Source organism: Paroedura picta, chromosome 9 (assembly GCF_049243985.1).
Source record: "Paroedura picta isolate Pp20150507F chromosome 9, Ppicta_v3.0, whole genome shotgun sequence".
NCBI classification, from domain to species: Eukaryota; Metazoa; Chordata; class Lepidosauria; order Squamata; family Gekkonidae; genus Paroedura; species Paroedura picta.
In genome coordinates, this window is record NC_135377.1 from 47,801,120 (window position 1) to 47,825,487 (window position 24,368).

The window sequence follows — 24,368 nt, forward strand, 5'->3', positions numbered from 1 at the left end:
GACTTTGAAATGGTACTTTAATATATAGTTGTATTTAAGCAAGGAAGGCATATAAGGATATAGAACACAGCTTGGAAGGCTTTTATGGATTAAAACAATATACAAAGTTCAATATGAGAAGCCAACGCTCTTTGCTTCCCCTTTGGATTATTTTTCTTGTATACAATGAGCAAAATCCAAAGTGCATGCATCACCCTCCCATCATCTTCATGAGATTTCTCATAGAATGGTAGGAGAGTTCCTGTGTTCATGGGAAGAGAATACACTTCATGTGTTGGACTCCATGTGCACTTCGGAGTTACTTGACTGAAGGACTAATATTAGACACGGAGATAATCTAGTAAAGAGCAGAATGTTCCATGTTCTTAACTCTGACTGAAAAATACAGAAAAGAAGTACTTCTTTGTTCAATGAGTAACTGAATTCCGAAATGCACTGCCAGTAGATGTAAATATAGCCATGAACACAGATGAAGAAAAGCTCATCAGTGGTTACTAGCCATGATGACTAAAGGGAAACCTCTACTGACAAAGGCAGCAAAGCTCTGAATTCCAGTGCCAAGAGGCAATATCAAGTGGATGGTTTGGCCTCTGTGCCCCATTGACCTTTTGGGATAACTAGTTCATCACTGTGTGAAACACAGTGCTGGACTAGATGGACCACTGGTCCATTTCACATCTCATGTTCTTCATTTAATTACAGAGTTAAAGCTTTTTAGATTCCTTGATTATAACGGGACGTAATGGCACCTAACTTTCTTTTTACTATTCAATTTGTCCCTTGGGGTGCTGGTTAAACGAGTAAGAAGTAAAATCAGTAGGTTGAAGCACATTTACCTCTGTGATGAATTATAGTCAGATGAGTTCTGAAAGGCTTGTTCATGGACAGTTCAGGTACTAATTGTGTTGCTGTCTGTTCACTCCACTTTGAGGAACCTGAAAGTGCATCTTCCAGCGCTATGTTTTGCTGTGTGATTAATTCCTTGGAAGCTGGAACTCTAGGAAAGGTTTCTGCTAGCCAAATAGATACTGATGAAGTGCAGAAATATACAGGTACATGTTCTGAATCTAGAACTGTACTCTACAAAAGGTTTGCATTTGACACAATTTCAGTAGCCACAGCGTTTTTGTTACATGTTCAGAGGCACTGCATAAATATTGTTACATTACCTAATGCACTTAAAAACCCTATGTCTCAGTTGCAGACTATTGCAATTGTATACATCTATCACTATGTGCTGATTACACTTTGGTTTGGGTTTTTCCTGTAGTAATGGTGTCTCTGTGAGACAGCAGATACTAAGAAGAAGGCAGCAGACTGGACGATCCAAGAACAGCCTTGGTGGCCTTTTACTTTTTTTCGTGCTTCTTGGTTAGTTCCCCTCTTTCGAGCTGCAAACTGACGCTGCTGTTCGTCCCCTTGGCTTTTTGCTGGTTCTCCTGGGAAAGTTGCTTTACTGCCTGCTGGATGGCGGTGTGCACTATCTGCCGACTGGCATTCTGCAGCTTTGCTTCTTCATGTTCATTTCCAGATTTATCCCCTGCTGGGAAAGAGGTGAATACTTGAATTCAAATCAGGTTTTGTATGTCAGCTTGGATTTTAGGTTTCCCCTCCCCTCTAAAGCCAATATCAATTTGTTTTGTAGAAGGAAGAGACATCGAGAGCTTAAGGAACCATTAACAATGTGATCCTAAACAGAGGTACACCCCCTTTAGAAGGATGTAAGTCTGCTTATGTTGGACTGTTCATGAGATCCTAAGCATGACCAGCCTTCACCAAGAAGGACAGAAGAATAGAATCCTGGGGAGGATGTGTTCCTTTTCTATAGTATTTTTACATTTTTATCCTTCAAAGCTACATCCAGCACATCTATCTGTCCTGGTAAGATATATTCAAACTGGTTCATATACCTTGTTGAGAGTCCAGTAAGAATGGAACATATCTGCCTTCCTTTAAATAAGACTGTATTGCCTCAAAGCAGCAGCTGACTCAGCATCCGGTAGGTCAGTATGGGTTAGCCAGATGTAGCTGGTATGTTCCAAGGTTGTTGCCCCCCCCCCATCTACTGGAATGAAGCCTAAAGACATTTAGTGGGGATTAAGATGTGTTCCTTTCTTCTTTATCCTACCTCCCATCTTCCTCCTTCCCTCTCTCTGTTGTCTCCTTTTTGGCAGATTTTAGTCCATCCGTTCCTTGAGGCAGAGACCTGTCTTTTGTACTTTGTCAAATGCAGCGCACACTGACTTAGCTGTATTCAAAAAGAATAAAAGCAAATGTGATGATGAGACCCATGTCTCATTGGTACTCTCCAATTTCTGGCCAAAGGACATTCTGGGATGTGTGGGAATTTGGGGTTTCTGCACAAGTGCAAAATGTGGAAATGGCTGCAAACAAGCACTCTGACAGTCTCAGTCCAATTCTAGCCCTCGTAGCTTTAAAAGATCGACCTGGGTGTTCAGGAGCAATGCCTCATGAAGTTTCTGAAGCCTCATGAGGTTTCTGAAGCCTCATGAAGTTTCTGAAGCCTCATGAAGTTTCTGAAGCCTCATGAAGGTTCTGAAGCCTCATGAAGGTTCTGAAGCCAGAAGGTGCCTCAGTGGGGCAAGTGGTGATCGCTCCTTGTCCCTCGTGATTAACAGAACTCATAGGCAAATTGGCTTGATTTGCATTGTTTTCCATCTTTTGCCTCCCTTGGAACAGGCAATAATTTTTGCACCACCACTCTTAAGAAACACATGGGCAGGCCCAGTTTAAGGATTCTCAGGGCCCATTGCACCAGAGCCAGCTTGTTTTCATTTATTCCTTTAATTTTTATGCTGCCATTCCTAGACCAGCTAGCCCATGGTGGCTTACAATATAAGGATTTAAGGATTCATGGTACCTTGGAAGAGCACAACAGACACTGTTACTTGTGCTGCACAAGTAACTGCAGGGCCCCTCCCAGGGATAGTTGGAACTTTGGAAGCAACCAACAGCTTCACTTTGCTGAAAACAGTTTTCAAACCTTGATGGATTGTGTGAGTGCAATTGCCTCGATATCTAAGAGGGCCCTTAGTGCAGTTTATAGTCCACACACATGCCCAGTGAGTGATGCACATGCTCAGTTACTAACAGAGCATGCATATCACTCTTTTACTATTCTTGCAGTTCACAAGCCACAAAAATATGAAGACCCTCTAACAATCACAGTGTGAAGGCTCCCTAGCATTACGACACTGTGGGGGGAGCCAAGTTAGAAGTTAACCTTTCAGCTCAGCAGCAAAAGAAAAACTGAGGGGATTTGGTGCCCCTCACTTTTGGGGCACTTTTAGTAGGAATGTTCTGGGCATGCACCAAGGGGAGGGGCACCCTTTCTATTCTCTCCGTTGTCAGGCCTGTGCTTGTATAGTCCCCACTGTGTGCCTACACAAAAGACTGAAGACAAACCATGATTATTGGTTTAAAAAAAAACATGAGGAGAGGAAAGAAATATCACCCATAGCCAGCAATCACAGAGAGGCATGGTGACAACATCTGCTATGTCAGCCATATATGGAAGTAGCCAGCTAATGCATGGCAATGCTGGTGACCTCCTTCCCTGATGTCATCATGTCCCCTGCAAGTTTGATGTCTCTAGCTTGCACAGGATGTAAGCTTTGAAGAATTATTTTATCAGATAAAGTATGGAAAGAGCTGGCAATGGTCATCTTAGTTTCCTTCCAGGGGTCATTCGATGCCTCTGCTGTTTCCTAGTAGTAAGGTATCCTGTTTCTAAGAAAGTGGGACAGAGTAAATTAGCAATTTAGGCAGGTGCATTCAGTTCATCCCAAGTGCATCCTGTGGAGAGAGTTCTCTGCAGAATCAGCTGTTTGTCAGACTCTGTAGAGGGCCCAGTTCAAACCGGGGCTTCCTGCAGATCCCAAGCCCATCCTGTGTAGAGGTCATACTTTCTGCAGGATCAGCTGTGTAAACTGGATCACCCAGCAGGGCCCAAGCCAAGCCTGTGGAGAGAGTATTCTTTGCAGCTATTAGCTATTTGGTGGGCTCTGTCAAGCAAGCATTTAGGTCCCTTTAAATGCCTCATGGCAGAACAAAATTCAACTTTCCCAAATATTTTCAGAACCCCAACATCATACCACTATTGGGATTAAGGAATATCAGGCAATACCATTTTTTTCTTTGTATAATATACCCAAATGAGATCCAAACATGCTGGAAAAGTGGTCAAATGAGAACAAGATGCAATTCAATAAGAACTTGTCACTAGGTATTTATAAAGACTTGATTGATACTAGATATCTATAATCCCAAGAGGTTCTCTTCACATGTGTTAGTATTAAGCCATGGTGAAGTTTTGTTCACAGTGATTATACAAAGCCATTTAGGTATTATTTAATTAACTAGGTTCAAAGCCTGTTCCTAAGAACGGGCCTTGAAAGGGTCCCCTCCCCTGGCCAGGCAGCTTAAGGTGGCTTTGGGCCGCAGCTTGCAGCCAGATCAAGTGGGGCTAACCTTTCAGCTCAGCAGCAAAAGAAATTTTGGTGGGGGCCAAGCAGCTCGTTAGCAGAGCTGGGACAGAGCTCCTTAGCAGTCAGCTAGTCAGCTCCTTAGCAGTCCTTAATGAGCAGTCAGCAAGCCAGGAGGCCCTCGTGAGCAGGTCCAGCCTAGCAGGCCAAGAGGCCCTCGTTACGAGGCCCTCCACCACGATCCTCTCCCCTTACCTGCTGCTGGCTCCAGGCACTGAGGCATCTGAGAGCAAAGATGCTAGAGTCCAGGGACGGAGGGTGGGAGCTGCAGGGGCAGGGCCAATCAGGGCAAAGCTGGCTGCACCCTGATTGGCCCTATTCCAACTTGGACAGCTGGACACGTCCCACCCCCTAGGCTGTTTCATAAATATATAGAGGAACAACAATGGATAAGGATTTGTTTGTTTTTCAATTTATATCCCGGCACTCCCAGTGAACTGGCTCACGGTGGGTCACAAACAAAATCCCAGTAAAAACAATATGATCCCATTAAAACACCCATTAAAAAATCCTTATAGCAGTGTCAGTTCAAAATCCCATAGCATTAGCTATCATCTGGTATCAGGGAGACCCTCAAGGTGCCAGCCACAGTGATGGTCAGCTGGTGGGGACTTTCCGAATTCTAGATCTTCTCTTTCTCATCTGCCAGAATATATCTTAACCATATTAAGCATATATCTAAATCATATTAAGCAGTTTTATATATCATTTATTTGAAGGGAGGAATTGTGTATGTCTTGTTCATTAAATAAACTTTAAAATGCTGGCTAGATGATGTCAATTTGTAAGATTTTTGATATGTCAAATACTTATGTTTGATTTCAAACTTTGCATATATCACTTGGTATTCATTACAAGCTAGGTTTCTGACAGGTGCAATCACACATACCCAACTAGATCCCATGGCTCTTATTCCTTTGGCTGAGAAAGACTTCTTCCATTGATAGTTTTTCTTCTTCAGAGGAAGTCTTTGTCAGAGGAAGAACAAGAGAGCAATTGGATCTAACTTGACAGAAGGAAGATCTTGAATCCAACCCATTATTTTAAAATGACTCAAACTGCAATGGGTAAAAAAAGACCATATTAAGTGTCTCAGAATCCTCTGGGCTCCTGGAAACGCTAATAGTCTCAATACAGAAAATGAAACTGAGAATATTTGTCTGTGGAGCTAGTTCTCCATATTTTGTTGACACAATGGGCTATAGCCTTAAAGCAGGAAGCTGCTTTCTCTATGGATTTTAAGATGTGACTTATTCAGCAAAAATTACATTTTGGATATATTGGACATCACAGCAACTGTTTAGTAAAGGATTAAGAGAAATGTTTAACTGTTTGCATTGTAACTCGGAGGATGCATTCCTTTAAACATATGCTTTGGGTATGTTTAGTCAGTCAATTTTTCTGGAAGGAAATTATTTGGTATTAGAATCAGAATGTTCACTGATATTTTTTGATGCCTATGAACTCATAAATTATCTGCCCATTACTTGGAGGCTAGCCAATGCCCAATGAAAATAGGCTTTCTGTGCCCTTACTACATCTATGAGATTTGTACTATAACATTGATGTAAAGTCATCAACTTTTTCAATATTTGGATATATGGCATATAGATGACAGTTGTATATGGATGTATTTTTAGATATTTGGAACTCTTATATGTAGATCCATTGTATTTTTTTTATTTCCACTCTATATATGCATTTTGTTTCTGCACTCCCCTTGATTTTCTTATTTAACGGGTTTTAAATTATTTACTTTAATTTTTTTCTGTTTTTTTTAAGAAATACATATTTTTAAAGGAAATGACAAAATATTCTCCCAGCATAAACAAGCTGAAAGACAATTAATAAACAAACAATTTCAACAGTTTGAGAATCTGAAAATATTGCTCCTTCTCACACAAAAGTAACAAGCAACACATTTTGATCAAATAACAGCCTCTAAAGATATCATTATCTTTATTGTACCTATAATCTCTTGCAGCAGTTCTCAAATCTCATGTGTTACCCCCAAAGCAAGCTTTGAATAATGATATGGAGTATCTGGACTGTCAGATAATATTTAATAGGAAGACAGAAGTGACTCTGGAGAATACTGTAGAATATTGCACTCCCCTCAATTAAATACTGAAGCAATCCGTTTTGGAAATATTAAGCACTGAAAATATGCTTTAAAACTATTTGCAGGTACAAGGAACTGATTTGGACTTGTGTTGATATTTCATTTTTTAAAGCTCCTCTTTCTCAGCCATGTTTACTTGGGAGAAAGTCTTATGGACTTCAGTGAAATTGTCTTTTAGCTTTCAGACTTCCCTGTAAAACTAATGGTTTTATAACATATTTTCACATGGAATTATAAGAATTCCACAATGTTATCTTAGGCTGAATTCATGCACAAGTTTTTCCCCCCTAGCTAGTCATTTTAACATTATTTACTTTAATTAAATCCCACTATTCTGCCTAATGGGGATTCAAAGCAGCTTACACAATTCCCTTCTCCTCCATTTTATCCTCACAATAACCCTGTGAGGGAGGTTAGGCCCTATGTGCTTGTGATTCCCTTCAGATCACCTAGCAATTTTCCATGACAAGTGCAGATTCAAACCTCAGTTTCCCAGTTCTCAGTCTGACACTTTAATGACTGTAGCGTCCTGGTGCCATAATTGTTTGCAGAGTGAACCCGTCTTGGTTCTCCCTCTTGCTACATCCCACTGGGACTCCCCAAAGATTGTCAAGGGGCATAGACTCCTAGAAACAGAGTGGGGTGCTGTGTGTTCTTGGGGTCGGTTTGTGCAAATCACTTCCCCTTCTATTGACAACAGAAGTGATCTGGGTTACAAGATAAGACAACAATGCCAGCCTGTTTCACTTTATGAAATCCCCAGACGATTATGAGCATTTTGCCAATGTGATACTACGATTGCTACTATGACAGTATATTGGAAGAGCAACCACTGACAAAGATAGAACAGAAAGTGGGTCACTTAACCTAGGATCCCGTTTTGGTTGACTCTTTATGTTTGATTATATGTTTGACCATTTAGACTTTATGTTATAACCTTTTCACTTATAAAGATAGAGAAGACTACTATATCATTGTGCCTCGTGACTTCCTTTTTTCTTCTGAGTCCACACTGAGGAATCCACAGCTCTATACTTGATTGTTTCTCTAATAAAACAACTAGGTTGGAAACTATCTCCTGAGTTCACCACATCTCCAAAGATGATCTAACCCCATATACTGGAAACAAATTAATTAATTAATCTTTGAAAGTGATAGGGCATAAAGGTTAGGGAGCAGTCATTATTTAGTGAAGACAATGCCCTGGATTCAGTGCATGGCACTTCCCGGAAAACAGCTGCAAGCAGGAAGTGCTGGAAACTCTAAAGAGTCACTTTCATTCTAAGGAGATCATGCTGAGTAAGATGGAACAGTATCCTGACTAGGGTCACTATAGAGCTTTTATTGTGGCTAGCTGTTATCCACAAGCTATGAAGTTAAAATGGGTATTTGCTTGTTTTCTTTTGCATTGCTTAGTTCCAGGTTTGGAGATATTTCAATGTTATATTAGTTCAAAAATTCTCAAAAAATATTTAGGTATCACACACAAACTGCACAAATGTAAGCTTTGAAGCTGTGTAGTTTTTGATGATTAACAAGGCCTGTAAGGGATTACACAACCCTGCAGCTGAAGCACTTTTAATGGGCTATCATAAGTTCCAGAGCTCCACAGCAAAAATACCTTCAGTCATAAAACCTTATTTTGTAACTTCTACTATTATTTAAAAGCTTGAGTAAAGCTTACAGGCCCAGTACTTTTCTACATTTTTAATTCATTTTTGATCTTGTGCCAAAAAACAAAAAAAATTCCTCTGAACTTGCTTTTTATCTTCCTGTAACTATTTTGTTACTTGGGCAACAATCCTAAAAAGAAACAGAATCATAGAAACATAGAATCATAGAGTTGGAAGGGACCTCATGGGTCACCTAGTCCAACCCCCTGCACTATGCAGAACTTCCCAGACTACTGAGCTTATTCTTGAGGATTATGACCATAAAAGGAGAGGGGTGGAGCTGGGAGAGAATCAAATTTCTGAATAAAGATTTAAAAGTTTGGCATGAAGATTTTTGAAAAGCCACTTAGGAACTATCTTTTTCAGCTGATAAACTTTCTCCTCTTGTAATCTGATTAGGGCTGAAAGCCTACGGACACTTACTGAATAAACATGCTTAGGAGCATACTGCATGAGGAACTGCAAAAGAACAACAGGCAGATTTGAATCCATTAGCAGCATAAAGGCCAACAAGGTCTTGGGGGTATAAACAGTAAAGGTAAAGGTGAAGGTACCCCCTGTGTAAGCACCGAGTCATGTCCGACCCTTGGGGTGATGCCCTCTAGTTTTCTTGGCAGACTCAATACAGGGTGGCCTTGCCAGTGCCTTCCCCAGTCATTACTGTTCTAAGTAAGCTGGGTACTCATTTTACCGACCTCAGAAGGATGGAAGGCTGAGTCAACCTTGAGCCGGCTGTTGGGATCGAACTCCCAACCTCATGGGCAGACAGCTTCAGACAGCATTTCTGCCGCTTACCACTCTGCACCACAAGAAGCTGGAGTCCAATCTAATTGGTCTACTGCAGACCAGGGCAGCTAGCCTTTGAAGCTAAATAGAGAAGAGCTTAGGGTTCGAGGTCCTTTTTCTGGTGAAATGTAAATGTATGAGTTCTGCCAACCCTCTAAATGCCAGTATGCTACCCACGTTGACATTACAGGCACCGGCACACGCACCCAGCACCAATGCTCTGCTTAGTAAACATTTGCAATTATCAGACGCCTGTAACTGGAGCATCTTTCTCTACAGCTTTATCTGGGAGCTGTTGAGACAGATAGTGCTGTCCTTCCTTCAGCCAAATCCCGATACCTAAAGAGTCGACAGTAGTTCCTGTCAGCTGCTCCTCTGCAGTGTTTCCACCCGCCAGCCCGCTCCTCTGTCCCAGCTGGGATCGGACAGCCACAAACATTGGCGGCATCGGGTTAGAAGGGCGTGTGTGCGCGCGCGCGCGAGTGGAATTGCTCCATCTCTGCTTCGCAAAGAGAGCAGAATAAGGCCCACCTGCAACGATCTAAGACACACACAAGAGAACGAGAAGGTGAATACGTTACCTGGAGCAAACACCATCGTCTCTTCCTGCCAGGGGGGCAATGTACTGAGAGGATAAGCCGAGAACGTGTGTAAAAGACAGACAGAGAGGCGGGCAGGCGAGCGAAAGCAAGGGCGCGCGTTTGGCAGGCACTCCCGGGAGAAGTAGCACCATGGACAGCTCCCAGCCCAGGACAGCGCCAGTCAACAGCGGGCGCTTCCTCAGCGGTTACCTCCACAATGCACCGCTCTGCGAAGGAGGGGAAGGGAAAGGGAGCCCGGGACTCGGCTCATCGCTCATTCCTTTGCCTGCCGCACACAGCAAGGCTGGACTCTGCAGTAGCAGCAGCAGCAGCAGCAGCAGCAGCAGCAGCAGCAGGAGGGGAGGGAAGGAAGGAAAGGTAATCGTCGAGACTCTCGGCAGGAGGATCAACTAATTGCTCCTAATTAACTCTCGTCTACAACTACGCTGACATTTACGGAGTGTTGTCGAAGGCTAATCTTAAAAACGCTTGTCAACAGACTGACATTCTATAGAGTTTTTCAGGACAATTCAGCTGCTGATTTTTAAAAATTAAAAAGCAGTCATAAATGCAGATTCTGTTATGCCTCTTTCCGAGGTTCTCCAAATTCAGGCAGCCTTTCAGGATACTGGAGTTGAGAAAGGAGTGGCATCTACCTTAAAATTGCAGGAAAGGGGGAAGGTGATCATGCTAAACAGAAAAATGTTTACTAATAGTTTTAAAATCTTAAAGTCATAGTCATTTTATTGCTGGAGATAGGGGAGATTTCTGATTGGGAGGGGGAACTATCCTGTGGACCTACTGATTCCAGTATGTGATTCAGCCTCCTGAATTTGGGATGAGGACAAGTTTTGCGGACAGAACTCCTTGCAGTTTGCTTGCTGTAATGGACCTTTGCTTAATAAATTTACAGAGCAATCCTAAACACTTTCTTTGGAGTGAGCCCCTCTGAATAGGTCTGAGGAGGATTCAGAGTAGACCTGTTTAGAATCGCTCTCTTAACTGTTTGAAGTTGTTAGAGTGATTAAGGTTGAAGTGATACTCCGATCAGGCCTTAACTGCAGGTTTCATAATCATCCTTATGATCCCACTATTTCATATCCATTGATTCATTTCAAAACAGGCTAAATACAACCCACTCTGGGTCAGGCACTTTTTGTCTCATTGATTGGATTTAGTCTCTCATTAACTTCAAACTGTCAACAAAATACGGTGCAAAAGTTCCCAAGGGTGCATTTCTACATTAGGACAAGCCTATTGAACTCAATAGGATTCAGCAGAGGATTGAGCTGCTGGGTAGTGCCCGTATTGTTTACATAACAGAAGAAATTCTAGTTTTCTGGGCTCTCTGAGACATTTTCGAAGTCACAAGGGTAAAATCATATTTTTGATAAAACAGCAAACATTCTAAAGGCATGTCACAAAACATTAAGATAACTCTGTCAAAGAAAATATTAAGATGTTACCCTTTTCCGCTTAAAAACCAAACTACTTAAAGCCAACCCAAAAAAGAGTCAAACAACATTGAAGAAAGATGCCATGGCTGAACTTTGGTTCAAATTTTATTGCTGTGGGACAATTACTGAGAGCAGTTTTGTATGATCTAAACATGCAGAGAAACAAACATACACATGAATTTTTGTTATTCTGTCCATGCTGCTGGTGTAAGACATGTATGTTTGTGTAGGGAAAATGCTGAAACTGTGTAAGCAGTGTATACATTAATTTAACCTCATGCATTTAACCTCATAAAATCTTCTTTGCTGTGCTAAAAGCATCATGCACATAAATTTAACTGTATAAAACATTATTAATCTAATGATATCTGTTCTCCTGCTCCCACCTTATGGGTACCCAATGATGCTGATGAGCAAAATTTTAGAGTAATTGTCTTCTGGAATTCTCAGCCATGGGTTACAGTGATGGCCTCTAGTATAACAAATTTAGAGTCCAGTGGCACCTTTAAGACAAAGTTTTATTCAGGTGTGTTTTTGTGCACACGCACACTTCCTTAGAACAATTGAGATTGTTGACTCTAAATTTATTCTGCTGTTTCAGACCAACATAGCTACCCACTTGAATCTGGCCTCCAGTTTAGCTTGCTTTCAAAGGAGACTGGATAAATCCATAGAAGTTATGTCCATGAAGTTATGTCCTGTGATTAAATGGAAGTCCCTATGAATAACCCTATGGAGGGGGTAACAACTGGGGGGGGGCACCTTTTGCCTTTCTGCCTTGCTTTTAAGGCCTTCCAAGGGCAACTGGTTGGAAACTGTGTGAAAAAGTATGGTGGTCTGGATGGACCACTGAAGAACTGGTTTTTATACCTTGTTATTCATTTCCCTAAGGCCCTCCAGATGTCCATGGACTACAATTCCCAGGAGACCCTGCCAGTGAATGCTGGCAGGGGCTCCTGGGATTTGTAGTCCATGGACATCTGGAGGGCCGCAGTTTGACTACCCCTGCCCTAAGGAGTGTCAAAATGATTTACAATCGCCTTTTCTTCATCTCTCCATAACAGGTGGTGTGGCTGAGAAAGCTCTCAGAACTGTGACTGTCCCAAGGTCATGCAGGTGGCTGCATGTGGAGGAGTGGGGAAATTAAACCCAGTTCACCAGATTAGAGACCACCCCTCTTAACCACTTCACCATTGCTGGCTCTCCAATACATCATTTTTTTAAATATGTCAGTTTTTTAGTTTCAGTCACATTTTTCAAGGATACTCTAATGATCATTATAACTATTATCCCAAACTAGTGCTCTCTATGCATCTTATTTCTGATTTGTAGTTGTCCCCTTACATAAAGATCTCAAACTTTATTTTCAGTGATTTCAGCATTTTCAACATTCGTCTACTGACCCTCTGTGTATTTTTTTTAACCTATGGAACAACTTCCAAATGCACCTAGTAGCAAGCATGGCTTGTCGCTGGATTTCTAATCCTGATATCTGATTTACTGAGAAGCTGAACAAGAGTCTTTAGGGTATTCTGAAGAGTGAGGGAAGGGATGATTTGTGTATAGCCTTGACTAGAAATCTCTTCTGAAGGGCACAAATCTCAAAATTAGAAGCCAGAGCTCTTAGCAGTGTGGTTTATTTACGGAAAGGGGATATTTATATTCAGAAATTATGCCAAATCCAAGTTGTTTTGATGCGGTTTCAGAATTTCTGTCTCATGCTCAAAATTCATTTTTAAAATGGGTACATGATCAATGATTTCTAAAATTGAGTCCATTATGAAAAGAACCCAAGATTAGATTATATCTAACTGGAACATATATAAATAGCAGTTGAAATGACACACAAGGTCTCCAATTTAAAGCAAATAAAACACAATAGTAGAAACTAGCAGCAGAAATAACTGAAATAACTGAAAATGTACAAGTTCACTAAGGTATTATTCAACTAAGGAGCCACTATATCCTATTCCATCCTAGAAAATGGAATAACATTTTCTCAAACTAGCCATTAGACACTATGAGACTATAAGCAACAATGCCAGCTAAAATGTGTGTTCTCATTTGAATATAGTGCATGGACAGTATTTCTAAAGCACTTGGTCTACATCATTTTAGGAATATAGAGTTAAGTCCTTGGAGAGATTATGGGGGTGCTGGTCAGACTCATGTGCCTGCTTTTCAAAATCTGCATATCAGCTATATTTATGTACACCTGATTTGTATGACTTTGACTATAAACTGTTTGTTGCTGCATTCAGAATAGCAAGGCACCATTTGCCTGGCATTTACATCAGCAGTACACCCCTGTATCTAGGCCATACCTTACCCCTTATAACTTTGCAAAGAAAAGGACTAGAAACATATGTTTAAAAAATGAAAGCTGGGGATTCAGAGACTATGATAAGAAATCATGTTAACATCACTGTGCACTTTTAGAATATCAATATCCATTTTTAAAAAGTTTCTCAAAAAGCCCTCAGCCTGACACACAACAAATTTGGAAAATGAAACATGACCGTCTACTCTTAAAGCACAGGAAGAGAACAGAAAACAGAAGTTGCAACAGCACGTGGGAGGGCATTATTCTGTTCTTGTCTTTCATTTTCTATTTCTTTGACCCTTTTCTTCCTTCGTCTCTTTTATCCTTGCCCTCATGATCTTCCGGAAAAGGGCACAATCGTTTAAAACATCTATGCTAAGAGTGCTGTGAACATACAACAAAGCATCAATCAAAGAGTCCTAACTGTAGAATTTGTATATTTCATTTGGAGCCTATGGCTGGATCTTTCCAGTTTTTTTGCCGATGCAAGAAAACAAAAATATTGCCTGATACTTCTGAAGACCCATCCAACTTTTTCTTTTTTCTTTTTTTTTGCTCATGTAGTCCCAGAATTCCTGGCCTTGCCTTTGATTCCAGTGAAAAAGAAGGTAGTGGTTAGAGCAAGAGACTAAGATCTGGGAGACCCCAGGATCTCGGCTCTGCCATGGACGCCTGCTGGGTGACCTCGAGTCACACACTTTCATCATGCGCTCTCAGCCTAACTTAACTCATAGGCTGCTGTAAGGCTAAAATGAAAGATGAAAGCAATTTTGAGTGAAATATAAATAGTGAGATATAAATGCAGTACATTAATCACTGGAAATAGTCAAACTGTGTTATAAATAATCCTAAAACAAAGTTGTAATTTCCTTTAACTACTGTTCAAAGAGTATCTTTGTGCAGGCATACCTGGGGACTGTACATGAGCAGAGATGCTATTGGAGAGGTTTTACAGCTAAAAGCCTCCAGGGCACTGTGCACCACAGCCAGAAACTTGTTACCATTATTTATTTATTTTTCTATTTATATGCCTCTATTCCCTTGGGGGCTCAGGGCAGCTTCCTTCTCTTTAGAGAGAGGGACACATAAAGTACATCTTTACTGGTTAAGAGAGAGAGAGAGAGAACCTAATGTTAAATCTGCTGGGAGAAATGACAGGTTCAAATAAAAGCAAGCATTACTCCAGTTGTAATGTAATAATGAGAATGTGGCAGGATTTATTACTATTGAAGCTTAAATATTTAGAAGAGTTAGTTTTTATACCCCACTTTTCACTGCCCAAAGGAGTCTCAAAGTGGCTTACAATTACTTTCCCTTCCTCTCCCGACAACATACACCCTGTGAGGTAGATGGGGCTGAGAGCGCTGACAGGATTGCTTGGTCAGATCAGCACTATCAGTGCTGTGATGAGCCCAAGGTCACCCAGCTGTCTGCATGTAGAGGAGCGGGGAATCAAACCTGGCTTGCAAGATTAGTTGCTGCTCTTAACCACACTGCACTGCACTGCACTGAAGGCAAGATATCCATAATTCAAACAAATATTAAAAATTGTACTAAAAATGTTTGCATTTGTATTATACAACATATTTTGTTATATCTACATATTTTGAGTAAATATCGACTGTATATACTCTTTTCTACATATTTATACATGCATATTATTTTGATGCATTAGTCATGTTGGTATAGGCTGCCTAAGTGGAATAGGCTGCCTAAGGAGGTGGTGAGCTCCGCTTCACTGGCAGTCTTCAAGCAAAGGTTGGATACACACTTTTCTTGGATGCTTTAGGATGCTTTGGGCTGATCCTGCGTTGAGCAGCGGGTTGGACTAGATGGCCTGTATGGCTCCTTCCAACTCTAAGATTCTATGATTCTATACATTATATCTGGCATACTTGTTCATACCTGTCTGAGTAGTCTATTATAGTTATAGTCCTCTGTCAGTAGATTTATCGCACCTATAACTCATTTTACAATACCAAGGCAGATGTTCCAGTCATTAAGCTCAATCTATCTGACCTCTAAACTGAGAAGAAAGGAATTTCTGTTTTAGCTAGTGTTCAGTAAAAGACAGCATGGGAAAACAAAGTTGCACTTACCTGTAACAGATGTTCTTCAATGTTTTCTGTATTGATACGCACTCAGACTGTGTTTGTGAAGGGCTGCCTTGGACTGTTTTCCCCCCAAGCTTTCAATACTCAAAGGGGATCACCCCTTCCCCTTAGAGCTGATATGTTTTCACTCCCAAACCCTCACATCCATTGAGGGGGGTGTCTCCCTCACGCTTAGATCCTGCAAAGCCACTGCAAAACTCTCAAAGTACCTCAAAACCCCCAGGAGAGTGCACGTTGGGGCAGGAAGGAGGGGAATGTGTGACTGCATAAAATACTTCAATGAATATTACTTACAGTTAAGCTCAACTTTGTTTTCACCTTCCATCTTCTGTGCAGCATCTCTACACTAGGATTAGTGAGCTACTCAACAAAAGGGAATCCAGCTGAAACGATTGGAGGACCACCTTGCCAGCCTCTGCACCTTCCTTGATTGCAAGTCCAGCATGCAGAGCTTGACAAGGGTGTCCTCAGCCTCCCATGTTGCAGCCTTACAATTGTCCATGATGGGCACTCCGCAGCGGAAAGCTGCCAATTACCCATGTGCTTTCATGGAGTGATAAGTGGACGGAATGTTAAGTGGACGGAACTTGCTGGAGCTAGCGGCCTCATAACAAAACCTAATGGCTGCCACAAACCACCTAGCTATGGACTGTGAAGAAGCTGCCCTGTCCTTCTTAGGACCTGTGTAACAACCTGACTGTCCTATAAGACAGTGGTCCCCAACCTGCGGGCTGCGGCCCGGTGCCAGGCCGCGAAGGCCATGGCGCCGGGCCGCGGCTCCCTCTCCCTGCCCCCCTCCGCAGTAAAAAACTTCCCAGGCCGCAAGCTTGCGGCCCGGGAAGCTTCTTACTGCGGGAGGGCGGGGAGAGGGAATCAGGGCCGGGCCGCGCATCGCGCATGTGCGGCCCGATGCGCGGGCGTGGCCCGCACGGGCACGGCCCGATGTGCGGGCGTGGCCGTGCGGGTGCGGCCCGATGCGCGGGCGTGGTCAGCGCAGGCACGGCCCGATGCCCTGCCGGTCCCCAGCCTCAGAAAGGTTGGGGACCACTGCTATAAGAGATAATATAAAATATCCCTCCTAACATTTAAAGAATGCGAGGCTTTTTCTGCCCTGGAAAAGGAGATGGGAAAACCAGCAAAACAACCTCCTGAGCAAGGTGGAACTTAAGACACTATCTGAATTCAGACCTTCTTGTCTTGAAGGATATCTGCAAGGGAGGGAAGGGTGAAATTCCCTGCTCAGCAAAGGCCATTTTCCCTACACAGAAAGGTCCTCAAAATGGGCTCTCCATCCTGTCAAGGACCCGTTAGTGTTAAGGGTGGTATCTGGCACCCAAAATCAAAATCTTCAAACAGGTTTTCATCCTCTCCACCAAGCCAGGGACCTGATTATGGACCTTGGGCTAGCAAAGCAACATCCCAGGGAATCTCTCAGTGGGTCAAACCTCCTAATGAACCAGTACTACAACTCCCATATGTGGAATCTAGCTAGGGAAATGACTGCTGTGGTAGGCAACATCAGCCCCCAGAGGTGCTGAATCACAGATTGTTACCTCTTTCTTGTAAAGCACAAGGCTCCTTGCCCTGTCTCCTACTAAGAGGACATTGGCTTTGTTGAATACAATAAATGTCAGAGTTTCAACCAGGATTTCTCCCTATTAACACCTAGCCCCAGCCTTTGAAAGATCACCAAGACCAGCTTTACATCTGCACACAAATGCTTCCTGCAGGCAGCTTCCTGGAGGGGGAAGATGCAGATTAGAAGACCTCAGAGCTCAGTCTGAAACAGATATACCTCCTATGAGAGGATGAATGGTTATGTGGAAATGGGCATCTTTATGGTCTATTACTCCAAACCAAGGGTCTGGACTAAGAAATTACACAACCGATGAAAGAGACTATTTCAAACTTTGAAACTTTCAGAAACTTGTTTAATTTCCTCAAAATTAAGGATGGGCTTCTATTCCCCATCTTTTTTTTGTCTACAGGGAAAAATCTAGATTGAAACCTCCTATACTGGAAGCCAGAGGGAACTTTTTCAAATGTCTGTTTCTGCAAAATCTCCTGTAGTTCCACCTGGAGCTTGGGGAAAGGGATGTCAGCTGTTTCTCTAGCAGGAGACCAAGGGGGCAATGAAACAAACACTAAAAGATACCCACCACAAGCTATGATTTAAACACAACTATCAGAGTACATACACTGCCACTCTGACCAAAAGCAGGCAAGTCTACCTCTAAAAAAAAAGGACCTCTAAGTCTGGACCTAGGCCGAAATGAGCTCGTCCTCTTCTGAAAAGGAGGGCTGGTATTCATGGTGAGGATACAGGGGGACACTTTGCTGCTGCTGTTGTCTGCAATGGGAGAGCTTAGAGATCCCTGTTGACATGGGAGGAAGTGCTGCCTTGGAGCTGATGAAGAGAACATGCACAGGGATCTGACCACCTACTTGAATGTATCCTGCAAAAACAGGCTTTAACACTCAAAGGGCAAGACCCTCCATCACATATCCAGAAGAAGCAGTTGTATGCAACCAAGAGCATTTCCTTAGCACGTTGGCCTTGCTGCTGAGTCTGTGACCTGTTTATCCACATTTATCTCCTGTCTGGAAAGTTTTATGGCTTCTGCCTGGATAAGCTTGACTAATGGCTTCTGCCTGGATAAGCTTGACTAATGACTCATTCAAAAGCTTGACTGGATGTTGGGACAGGTTCTCTCATAGGAATAGTTGATAGCCCCCATGATGGTAATTTGAGATTTGAAAATTTAGGACTGCTGATTAATATAGTTTCTGTTGTAAAGAATATAGACATCTGCTCTCCTTGTCTAATGGGGAAGAGTGCTGCCCCTGCATCTGACATCTCCATGGCGATGAGGGAGGAAGTTGCAGCCTCTTTAAGCTGTGAGTGAGGCTTAGGAACTGCCAGGTCCATTGGAACTGAGTGCACAGATGTGGGAACAGAACAGGGCTCTGGAATTGGAACCAAAGCAGCTGACCACATAGAGGATGGAGAATTCATCAGATCCAATTTCTGTCCTCATTTGGATGGTTTTGGGGAAGAGTAAGCCTTCTCCTGGAGTGCCACCGTAAATCAAAAAGCTCAGCATGCATCCAGGTTAGACTCCTAGCAGATCTTATGGGAAGTCAGTCATGTTACAAGACTCTTCTAAACACATCAGGCGCAGGTTGTGCTCATCACGCCAGGTTATTTTTGTTGCACATTTGGTGCATTTTTTAAAACATAGCTTTGGATGTTAGCAAAGTAGTAGGAGGGGTACCGCCACGAAGAACACATCCCTCAATGATCCTAAAAGCAAAGATCTATTGAGAAACAAAAGACTCCCACTTGGGAAAAAGAAGCAAGAAACATGGAACAACTACTAGAAGAACCTAGCTACACAGTGGCAGAAAAGGAACTGAGAGTGAGGGTGTGCCTCCTACTCAAAGCATGTGACAGTTTGGATGTGAAAATGTCACTGCGTTGGCGCCAAGGGGAAGGGGCTCTCCCTTTTATAGTTATCAGCTACCTGATCCTAACCTGCATTTCTAGCACAAAACTCTAGGGATGATCTCATCCAAAGCCCCCATGTGTCAGTCACATTGACTTTGTTATTTAACGTTAAAGTTATTTAACTGATTAGCTGAAGATGAAACTAATGTATCAAAATATAACAAATACTTTGTAAAAATATACAGACAAAGCTTATGTATTCTAAAATAGTCATGTTTTATTTACAAGACAATTTTCAAACTGTTCGCATTTTAAATATAACTATGATCCACAATGACACTGTAACAAAGATCAATAGTTAGATGATTTTTATTCTAACAGTTAAAAATGTTAATCTTAATTTATAGTTAGAAATGCAAGAGTTGATTTGCCACACAATAATTTATAAATACATGTTCTAGAAACTTATTCTAACCTGATGTTAATACGACACATTTTGTCTGACACTTATTTTAAATGTACTCTTGATAATAGTATGTAAACCCACTAGTCTTACATGTATTGAGAAAATTATTTAGAATGTAACTGATCAGTTTTTCTTTTAACACATGAAACGGATATCCCATTCTACAGTCCATTACAAATGAAATTATGATCACTGAAATTTTTCACAGCCTATCTGATGTCTTACGTTTGCATGTTAAATACCACTTTTATTAAGGCAGGGAAGTATCATAGTTTGAAACTACCAGATTTTTTTTCTTCCTTTTTTTCAAAAAATGTTAAAGACAGAACATTTCTACCCATTGTATTAAAGGTACTCTCACTTTTCTGGACAGCAACCCTACAAAACAAGTCTTGCCCAAATCTGGTGATTTTGTGAAGTAATGATTTCATAACCATGCCTCTTAAGCTCTGCTATTAAACTGCAATACTAAGCATACTTACTAAGACATCCAATCCAATTGAACTCAATGGGTCTTACTTCTAAGCGGACATGCTCCAGAGTAGGATGTGAATCTCAAAATGCTGAATAGTGCAATTAGTTGCGATGTCATTTACAAACAATATCTAAATTTTTAAAGTAGAAATATAACAAGCACAACAGCATTGTAAACTTCTGTCAATCAAAACAGAATACTATTATAATATGCCTCTTTCTACTTTGCAGTCTTTACAAATAGTATCATGTTTTTCCGAGGCTTCTATATTTATGAAAAAGCTTCTGAACTATAACCAATGATCTCAGAGGTGGTAAACTTATGTCCATACTGGTTTAAAATGTAGGTGGCAACACACATAACTGGTTTCCTTGTTTTAAAATATACATATACAAACTTGGAATAGGCTTTTTCTCTGACTTGCCAGTTATCATCTGTAGGTATTTGTGTGTGTCTGTGTTTAAGGAAGCGTATTGCATTCTGAAATGAAATAGCCTAGCCATAAATTTCCCAGCTTATTGGGAACTGGACTCAAGAGCTTTTTAAACTTAGTGAACCTACTATATAGCTTGCTCTCCTGATGTGACTACTAAAGGGCTATCAGAGTATCCAGCCATTTAGGATCAGATTTGTAAAGAGAAGGAAAGATTTATTTCAGATCAGTGTTATATGAACCTCACTTCCTTGAACTGTTTTGAATTTTTAAAAACAGCTGAACAGTCTAGAGTTATATACCTTTTTGCCCATGTTCATTGTCTTTTTACTTGTTAGCTTCTAGAACTAAAATAAAATACGTTGGTGCAAGGGACAGAGTATTGGATATGGTCATTGATGTCCAATACTCATGAATTTCTGAGGGTCCCAGTGGCTGTGCAGGCTTCTCAAATGTTCCTACACATGCAGCTGGTGAATAGCTGTTTCCCCTTCTTTCCACTTTTTTGACTGAGCTTCCAATCAGAAAACAATTAAACCCTTAAATCTAGTAAAACAAAAACAACTTCCTTTAATACACAGAAAAAACTACTGTAACATGTTACCGATCAATCTGTGCATGTTTGCTCCAAAGCAAGTTCCACTAAGCACAATGGGGCTTATTTCCAAATAAGTGTGCCTAGGATTGCCATCTTAAAGTATATGCTAATGATGGCAAAACTGAAATACCAGGATATTCCAACTCACCAGGCAGAGTAGAGAAAGAAAAAGCAATGTTGCCATTCTTCAGTTGTTCACTCACCTAATGGGTTGGATTGAGAGTTTCCAATCTGCTAAGGCTGAAGCCTTCCTTCAATGCAAGGAGTTTTCAGACCCAACCCAATCATAGTAATTTAAGCTGAAATTAGACAACTATTACGATGTATTAGATGAAATGCTTAAAATAGTATTCGTAAAATTTCGTGTACTCTTCTGGCTCATTCTTTTTCTTTAAAAAACCAGTGTAGTAGACATAATTTTAAGATGTTCAGTACTCAGTAACAGCACAACCTGGAAACCAATGAAATCAAAGGACTTGGAATTAAACTGATTTTGTCATACTTATATAGGAACTTACTTCTGCTGATTTCCATGAAGCTTACTTCCACGTAAGTACTGCACTCCAGTAAGATCCTGATGAAATAGTTTCTTCCCCCTTTCACTCAGCATCCTATGATTTCTCATTCAAACAGAAAAAAAGTCCCATGAAGGAATTTACTGATTAACTGGATTATATAGTTAGGATTGTGATTGTGATGTTAAAGGAACTGAAGTCCAGGGGGACGAAAATAATTTAAATCCATATACTTTGGCTTAATTTCACTGTGCACTGGAGTGAAGCTGTCCATTCCACATGCACAGAGTTTTATTCCAATGGGATTAGGCATGCAGTGAAAAAAACCCCAGAATCTTAATAGAGGAGTAAACTATTGCCAAGAGGCTGACTCCAATTTTTATTTATATTAGATTAACTAGACTTTGTTCTCCATTTAACATCACTGATAGAGTGGTTTTTGCTGCAAACTATTTTTCATAATACTTAAATCCCTTAAAAAATATTTTTTCAATGATAATTTATCAGATCAAACATTTTCCAACAGTTATTTTGCCTTTAATTGCAAGCTATAGTTTCAAGTTGCTGTTCTGCTTCAGCAGCCATAGCTGCTGCCTGTAACTGTTCTGTTTCACTCTGGAGAGCACTACTTGTAGTTACCTGTTTCCTTTCACTGTGCATATTGTTCTCGTGTCTTTTTAAATCAGATGCTTTGGCAAATGCTTTAGTACAAGAGCTGCATACAAAAGGCTTTTCTCCTCTGTGTCTTCGTTCATGGTCTTTCAGATGGGACTTGTGCTTGAATGCTTTGTCGCACATGTGGCACGCAAATGGCCTTTCATTACTGTGAACTCTTTCATGCTTCTTTAGATCAGGGGCACGGATAAAAGACTTTCCACATACTTCACAGCTATAAGGCTTGTAACCTGTATGGATCTTTAGGTGTTCTTTCAAATGGGCTTGAGTAGTAAAGCCTTTCGTGCACATTTCACAAACAAATGGTCTATCAGCAGTATGAAGCTTTTCATGTTTTCTCAATCGTGCTTCATCTGAAAATGTCTTACCACAGGCCTGACATGCTATCTGCTCCCTGTGACCATAAAGCAAATATTCAAATTTCATGTCACCAGCTGCTGTCGTCCATGCTGGTGTCTGCTCGTCCTTTACCTCACTTATGCCATCATTAAATGCAAGTGCTTGAGGAGTCTGAGATCCTAATTCTTTTGTTTCAGCAGTCTCTATGGACTCTACTTCCTGACCATAGCAGTTTACCTTTCGAACCTCTTCACTCCCCAGCTCTTTCAGAATTGCTTCCTGAACCCTTAAAGTAGCAGTTGGTGATTTTCCATCTTCTTGACTAGGAGGAGTCCCTTCCATTGTCATATCCGATGGACTATCATCATGATCTCCAATTTCTTCCACTTCATCATCTTGGTTATCATTAGATTCACCAATTGATCGATTTATTTTAAGACAATACTTATTTTTTGATTGTGAGTTATCTTCTGGACTAGAAACATCACGCTTTTGAGAACAGAGTTTATCCAAAAATCTAATACCAAGAATTTGACCAGATGACATCATTAAGTTTACGTCTTCTTTCTTAACTGAAATCTTGGCCGTGTACATATAATTTAGAACTTCCTCAAATATATCAGAGCGAAGGAAATCTATCTCTATCACTGATGAGCTATCAACTTCCAGTTTTTTGAAAAGCTTTTTAAAGTAGGTACTGCAAGCAGCAAGCACACACCTATGGGCTCTGAATTTCACGTCTTCTACAACAATAGCTATGTCACAGAATTCTCCTTCCAGTCGTTGTTCATTTAATGTTTTCAGGAACACAGTCTTGTGATCGTCGTCATTATATTTAATGGTTTCAGACATACTGATGAAAAACTCCTGTTGAAATAATGAAAAAAATGTTGTATTATAAAATATGAAAAAGTCCAAGGTATTGTTAAATATTGATTCAAATTCTATAAGCATGATAGTTTTAAAGCCATTAATAAATGTAAACCACTCATACACACACAGGTAACTCTGGCCTACTTTTATTGTATCAACATTAAGAAAATGTGGAACTCAGTAATCTAAGATTGGAGCATCTTATCAAAGTGTTGCCATTATTTAGTTAAGGCTTAGCATAGCCAAGAATGGGCAAAGACTGTATCCTAACAGGAAACTCGACAACCTTGAGGAACGTGACATTCTTCCCTGACCAGCTGTGCTTGGGAGTGAAGAAAGCATCAAGAAAAGATTTGGTTTGGAGGTAAAGAACTGAAGAAGGCATGGGCTAGAACAAGAAGTTAAGGAAGGGATAAAGTGTGCATGGGGGAGGATGGACATTGTTAAGGAGAAGAAGATTTCCCCATAATCCATCCATGAAACTTCACATGCAATTACTCATTGAATAAAAAAGACTGTACCATGAACAACGAAGTCTCTTCTCTTATTAATTGAGCAAAATTTTGACAGCAGATTAACCCTTATTGTTGGCACCTTGAATCTGAAAGAAAAAAGATGGGCATTATTTAAAGGCACATTATCTTTAAAGGGACATTAAATTATATATTTTAAATGATTTAGAAATGACTAGAAAACATTCTCAGAATAATAAAAACAGACCACAAATTAAGCAAAACCAGCCCTTTTTTGTAATTTGGTGTTTTGTATAATTTATATAACTATTCTCACTTGCAGTATTATTCACTATATATGATCTTAAGCATCTCTACACAGTTGTCTACATTGAAATCAATAAGATATTTCCTGTGGTCAAATCCTCACGCTTGTGTGCATGGAGGGCAAACCACATAATAGGCCACATAGCTCCCCTCCCCCAGTTGCTGCTATGCATGGCTGTTCACAGTTCTGGATGCATTGTGATTGT

General features: G+C 40.9%; 2 protein-coding genes across 7 annotated transcripts in view; both read right to left on the reverse strand.

Annotated features, from left to right (window-relative positions):
- Window positions 1-23,371, reverse strand: AKAIN1 (A-kinase anchor inhibitor 1). Of its 5 annotated transcripts, none has more exons than XM_077352694.1 (3): window positions 23,229-23,371; window positions 21,500-21,601; window positions 1-1,543 (listed from the first exon to the last, which is right to left on the reverse strand). In XM_077352694.1, the coding sequence occupies exons 2-3, from the start codon at window positions 21,513-21,515 to the stop codon at window positions 1,350-1,352; spliced, it is 210 nt and encodes a 69-aa protein (XP_077208809.1). In that variant the 5' UTR covers window positions 21,516-21,601; window positions 23,229-23,371; the 3' UTR covers window positions 1-1,349. The 5 variants fall into 5 exon arrangements, with proteins under 5 accessions (XP_077208809.1, XP_077208808.1, XP_077208811.1 ...); XM_077352693.1 differs by having other exon boundaries at window positions 21,500-21,592; window positions 23,229-23,361; XM_077352696.1 differs by lacking the exon at window positions 23,229-23,371 and having other exon boundaries at window positions 1-1,540; window positions 21,500-21,595.
- Window positions 19,262-24,368, reverse strand: part of ZBTB14 (zinc finger and BTB domain containing 14) — a 9,314-nt gene continuing 4,207 nt past the window's right edge. For both annotated transcript variants that reach the window (XM_077352690.1, XM_077352691.1), the window contains exons 2-3: window positions 23,905-23,984; window positions 19,262-23,377 (exon numbers count right to left, since the gene is read on the reverse strand). In XM_077352690.1, coding sequence (XP_077208805.1) covers window positions 22,034-23,377; window positions 23,905-23,907 — 1,347 coding nt within the window. In that variant the 5' untranslated portion in view covers window positions 23,908-23,984 and the 3' untranslated portion in view covers window positions 19,262-22,033. The remainder of the gene's footprint in view (window positions 23,378-23,904; window positions 23,985-24,368) is intronic.